General features: G+C 44.3%; 1 protein-coding gene across 1 annotated transcript in view; it reads left to right on the forward strand.

The window, feature by feature from the left end:
- Positions 1 to 655: 655 nt before the first annotated feature.
- The window catches only part of txk (TXK tyrosine kinase), a 37,116-nt gene continuing 31,588 nt past the window's right edge, over positions 656 to 6,183 (forward strand). The window contains exon 1 of the mRNA XM_039821902.1: positions 656 to 1,031. Coding sequence (XP_039677836.1) covers positions 1,019 to 1,031 — 13 coding nt within the window. The 5' untranslated portion in view covers positions 656 to 1,018. The remainder of the gene's footprint in view (positions 1,032 to 6,183) is intronic.

Raw genomic sequence — 6,183 nt, forward strand, 5'->3', positions numbered from 1 at the left:
TTTTATTGGATTATATTATAATCCAATAAATTGTATTAAATGACTGATACTTTAAATACAATGAGTTTATTTAATTCACGTAGCAGCCTACTTGTACATAATTATTTTCTACATAATTGTATATAATTATTATGTATACAGATGTGACATTTTCGGAATGGGTACGAAGTTGGCATTGAATTTCATTTGAAATGGTATTAAAAAGGTCTTAAAAAGCCTTGAATTTAAATTGGAGGATCCTCTTGTGGAATATCTCAGTATTTTCTTTTATGGACTAGCGCTGGATGTGGTGCCAACGTTTAGGGAGACACTAACTTTAGTGTGTGTGTGTGTGTGTGTGTGTGTGTGTGTGTGTGTGTGTGTGTGTGTGTGTGTGTGTGTGTGTGTGTGTGTGAGAGAGAGAGAGACGGATGCTTTGTGGTTTCATTCACGTCATTCTTTCATTTCCTCTCTCTTCTGCTCTATATCCTCTCTCTCTCTCTCTCTCTCTCTCTCTCTCTCTGTCTCTCTCTTTGTGTGTGTCTCTCTCTCTGTCTCTCTCTTTGTGTGTGTCTCTCTGTCTGTCTGTAGACACTGCACATGTAAGATATTTGTTTTTTTAAATTAAACTTTATCGGTGTGGCTGAAGCCGACAAAGACAGACATGAAATAATATCTCTTTCTTCTTGTTTCTCCCCAACGCTCTTCTCTCTTTAGTCCTTTCTTCTTTGTCACCTTCTCGACTTCCTCCACCCACCTCTCTCTCTCTCTCTCTCTCTCTCTCTCTCTCTCTCTCTCTCTCTCTCTCTCTCTCTCTCTCTCTCTCTCTCTCTCTCTCTTTAGGTCTCTGTTGCTCACACACTGCAAGGTTTCCGACCTGTGTGGCATCACATCAGCCCCCGCGATGCACACTGATAGCGGAGAAATCAACGCTGGCCCCTAAAAACTTGATCTGAAGAAGAGATAGAACTAGAAGAAGAGGAGGAGGGAGGGAGGAAGAGCTGACAAGGAAGACGAAGAGACGCAAAGACGGTCGATCATGATTCAGTCAAGTAAGTACCTTCTTTTTTACCTACAATCTGCAGATTAAACTCATTATAATTCAACTTGATCTGACTGGAGCCACTTTGAGGAGAGACTTTCCTGCAGCAGCAGCAGGATTTAGCAAACGACGCTAACGACTTAGAGTTATATTTCGGCTCCGTACCGCTGCGAAAAGAAGGGAAGAAAACTGCAAACCGTAAAAGAAGAACGTGCGCAAAACACGCACGGTGAATTTATCGCAAAATAAGCAGAGCGAGACGAAGGCCGGTCTACTAAAACTGTCAGTATTTTGTTCAGTGTAAGTGTAACAAAAAGATAAATTAGGGTTCAGATCCTCGTCCCCGAAATGTCGACGGTATGAACTTCTTTTCACAAAAACATCCACAGAACCTGAAACCAGCAGACAAATCTGAAACTAAAAGTCCCTTTCGGTGCGTTTTGAAACCTCCAAGATCATGTAATGTAGATTTTTATTTTTATTTTTTTTTAAAAAGACAGTTTGTGGTCGATTTCGACAACAGCGCAGACTTTGTTTGTGGTTCTCTTCTAGAGCTGCAACGAGTCCATCAGTTGTCGACTATTAAATCAATCGCCAACTATTTTCATAGTCGATTAATCTGTTTGAGTCATATTTTATGAATTAAAAAGTAGAACCTCTCTGATGTCAGCTTGTTAAATGTGATTATTGTTCTAGTGTCTTCTCTCCTCTGTGACAGTAAACTGAATATCTTTGAGTTGGGGACAAAACGAGACGTTTGAGAATGTCATGTTGGGCTTTTTGGGGAAACACTGATCCACATTTTTCACCATTTTCTGACATTTTATAAACACACAAACACACAGACACACACACACACGCACACACACACAAACAAAGACATACACACACAGAGAGACACAGATAAACGCACACACACACATGCACACACACAGACAAAGACAAACACAAACACAGAGCGAGACAGACACAGAGAGAGACATGCACAGACACAGAGACACAGAGACACAGATGCACACACACACACACACACACTCATATATATACTCTTCAAAACTGTTTCAAAATCATCCTGAACTTCCAAGTGACCGATAAAAACGTTTTAGAAACCATTTTTGTGTGTGTGTGTGTGTCTGGAAACTGAGGCTGAAAGCTGCAAAAATAACACCTCCGATCTGCCGAGTTCATCGAAACATTGAGCAGCTGAAGAGAAGTTTCAGTTCTGTTTCTGACGCAGCCGCAAAGGGAAGGTTAACCAGACACAGATTGAAGGCCTAGTCCGCATGTACACGGGTGTTTATCAGCAGGTGTGAAAGCCCTCTCACGGAGCATTCACACCCCAAAAAAAAAAAGTGTCTTTGCTAGTTTAAGACCGACGCAGTTGTCAGTTTCCCATCCAGCGCCCGCGTCGTTTAAATAGCAAATGGACCTGCGCCCATCTGTGCGCTCATGGGCGTGCTGATCTCACAGGGAGGTGTGTTCAGGTGCATTCTGGAGAGCGGTCTCACTGGGAGGTGTGTTCAGGTGCATTCTGGGTGTGCTGGTCTTACAGGGAGGTGTGTTCAGGTGCCTTCTGGGCGTGCTGGTCTTACAGGGAGGTGTGTTCAGGTGCATTCTGGGTGTGCTGGTCTTACAGGGAGGTGTGTTCAGGTGCCTTCTGGGCGTGCTGGTCTTACAGGGAGGTGTGTTCAGGTGCATTCTGGGCGTGTTGGTCTTACAGGGAGGTGTGTTCAGGTGCATTCTGGGCGTGCTGTTCTCACAGGGAGGTGTGTTCAGGTGCATTCTGGGCGTGCTGGTCTCACAGGGAGGTGTGTTCAGGTGCATTCTGGGCGTGCTGGTCTTACAGGGTGGTGTGTTAAGGTGCATTCTGGGCGTGCTGGTCTTACAGGGGGTGTGTTCAGGTGCATTCTGGGGGTGCTGGTCTCACAGGGAGGTGTGTTCAGGTGCATTCTGGGCGTGCTGGTCTTACAGGGAGGTGTGTTCAGGTGCATTCTGGGCGTGCTGGTCTTACAGGGAGGTGTGTTCAGGTGCATTCTGGGCGTGCTGGTCTCACAGGGAGGTGTGTTCAGGTGCGTGCTGGTCTTACAGGAAGGTGTGTTCAGGTGCATTCTGGGTGTGTTGCTATCTTGAGGCAGCGGGAAGTGATCACACCATTGACTAGGGCTGGGCGATATATCGATATAAACAAATATATCGATATATTTTTAAATGAGATATGGAATTAGACCATATCGCATATATCGATATAGTTCAAATGTGATCTTTTTTTTCCTCCCCAAATGAAATGGGGGGGGTCCCAAAAAAACAAAAAAACACCCCCGCCCCTTTTTAAAACGGGGGGAACAAATACAAAAACACCCAAAGATTCCGGACTTTTGTACTGCTTAATTATGTTCGATAGAGGAAATGAAAAGAACAAACCGGCAATGGATAACATTTAACAGGTGACAATGTGTTTTATGATTATATATGCCGCCGACCAGCAATCTGAGCTCCGGGCGTAGCGGAGGTGCGGAGAGCCCCGGCCGGCCGCAGCGTCTCTTCCCCCGGGCAAAAACACAGCTACCCTGCGCTGCGCCGGTCCCCGCTATCCAGATCGGACCAGCCAAAGACAGAGTGGTGATCGGTAGGATCTTACACGTAGTCCAGGACGAACTGTATGTCGATATGGGCGGAAAGTTCCACTAAGTTTCGCGGCGGCAGGCGGATGGAGAGAGCTGGCCAGCGGGCGCCACCGTCTCGCGGCTGCAGGATCTGGAGCTCAGTGCCCGTTAAAATTACATGTAACGCTTAAATACATACAGAAATAAATAGTGGAGGAATGAGCCTGGACATTTCAGTCTGTTTAAACTTCACCTTGAAGCAGAAACTCTTAGTTCAGAAGGGTGAAGTTTCCGTTTGGACTCAGATCTGTGAACCGATCATAATAAATTTCTTTGTTTTGTAGTCGATAGTTCATCTTTTAGTTTACTTAAGTGGAAGCAGTATCAAGTGGAAGAATGGGACTATAACCTAGGCTCACAGGCATGAGGCATTACATTTTGAACAAAGTAGATTATATTAATATCAAAAGCTTAATTGACCTTTGGAACGAATCACAAATAGCCTATGGAGCTTTGATTTCAAAAAAGTTACTCCTGTTATACAGTATTTAGGTTTCCATTTTATTGTTATTTGAACAGCTGAGCATTTAATCATGAACCAGGTGAAGAAACCGGTTTATTATTTATTTGATTTTGCAACTGTTTCTATGAAACTACTTGTGACATGTCATATTTGATTTGGGCTTTGACTGAACATTTGCTCTCACTTCGCGGAAAAAATATCGGGATATATATCGTATATCGATATTCAGCCAAAATATATCGGGATATGACTTTTGGTCCATATCGCCCAGCCCTACCATTGACCAACAAAAACCTGGTCTAAAGTCAGTAACGCAGCATTTCATTGTTATTTTAACAGAGCATTAGTAAAATGCGCCTAGGCTCGTGCACAGCGCGCGCACACACTATGCTTGTTACACTCACAGGGACACACAGCAGCACACACACACGCAGAAGATTACAAATAAAAATATTACGGTGCAAATCCTCCATCATAACAGCAATGCGCCAAGGTTTTCAATCAGCCTGTGGCAGAAAATCACTTGACAAACATCGGTCTGCAGGTTGTGTTTGTGTGTTTGTCTCACACATGAAGAGAAACATGCTGCACACACACGCACACACATATATTTAACACAACTCCTCAGAACACACACACATATTTAAAACATATGCTCAGAAAGCGACACGCACACAGACTCACACACATACAGACACACGCACACACAGACACACACACGCATACACACACACATATTTAAAACAAACTCAGATCAAGCTCAAAAGCGACCCACACACACACACGCGCGCGCACACACAAACACCCTCACACGCATGCACACACACACAATTTAACCCAAACGCTCAAAAAGTGATCTATGCACACACACGCACACACACAGACACACACACACATACACACACATATTTAAAACATATGCTCAGAAAGCGACCCACACACACGCACACACAGACACACGCATACACACATATTTAAAACAAACTCAGATCAAGCTCAGAAAACGACCCACACACACACGCGCGCACAAACACAATTTAACCCAAACGCTCAAAAAGTGATCCATGCACACACACACGCACACACACAGACACACACACACATACACACACATATTTAAAACATATGCTCAGGAAGCAACCACACATGCACACACACACACAGACACGCACACGCATACACACATATTTAAAACAAACTCAGATCAGGCTCAGAAAGCCACACACACATGGACACACCCATGGACACACACACACATATTTATCACAACCCCTCAGAACACACACACACACACACACACAAACACACATATTTAACCCAAACGCTCAAAAAGTGATCCATGCACGCGCACACACACACACGCACGCACACAGCCATTTAAAACAAAGGCTCAGGAAAATCAGCCACACAGACACACACTCGCCTACAGAATCACACACACTGTATACTTGCCGAGAAAGAAAGAACAAACGAGTGTTAGTTCTGTAGAAAAGGAAACTCTACTTCCTGAGAAAGACCTCCTACTCAAAACCACAACTGTTCAACCGAAACAACCGTGAGAGAGTCGGGTGGGCAGGCAGGCAGACAGGCAGACAGACAGACAGGCAGTCAGTCAGTCCTGCTGTTTGAGTCAAGTTTGCATACGCAGCGATTGATCGATTTCCCTCTCAATCAACCTATCAATACCTCCGAAACACCGAGGAACGTCAAATCAAAGTCGTACACTTCTTATAATAATTGTCCCTGTTTTCTTGGTCATTAATTAGGAGGGGAGGGGGGTGAGGAGGGGTGTGGGGGGATAGGAAATGTGTTTATTTGAACTTATTTGACCTTTATTTAAGCAGGAAAGCCTCCATTGAAATAATAATTAAAAAAAAAAAACGTGTAGCTACAAATATATTTATGTATATAGTAGCTCAGTCCGGTTGGGAACCGGAGGGTCGCTGGTTCAAGTCCCAGTACACGGACCAAAAGCACCGGGTGTGGATTGGTAGCTGGAGAGATACCAGTTCACCTCCAAGGTGCTCTTGAGCAAG

The sequence above is a fragment of the Perca fluviatilis genome, chromosome 14 (genome assembly GCF_010015445.1).
Source record: "Perca fluviatilis chromosome 14, GENO_Pfluv_1.0, whole genome shotgun sequence".
NCBI classification, from domain to species: domain Eukaryota; kingdom Metazoa; phylum Chordata; class Actinopteri; order Perciformes; family Percidae; genus Perca; species Perca fluviatilis.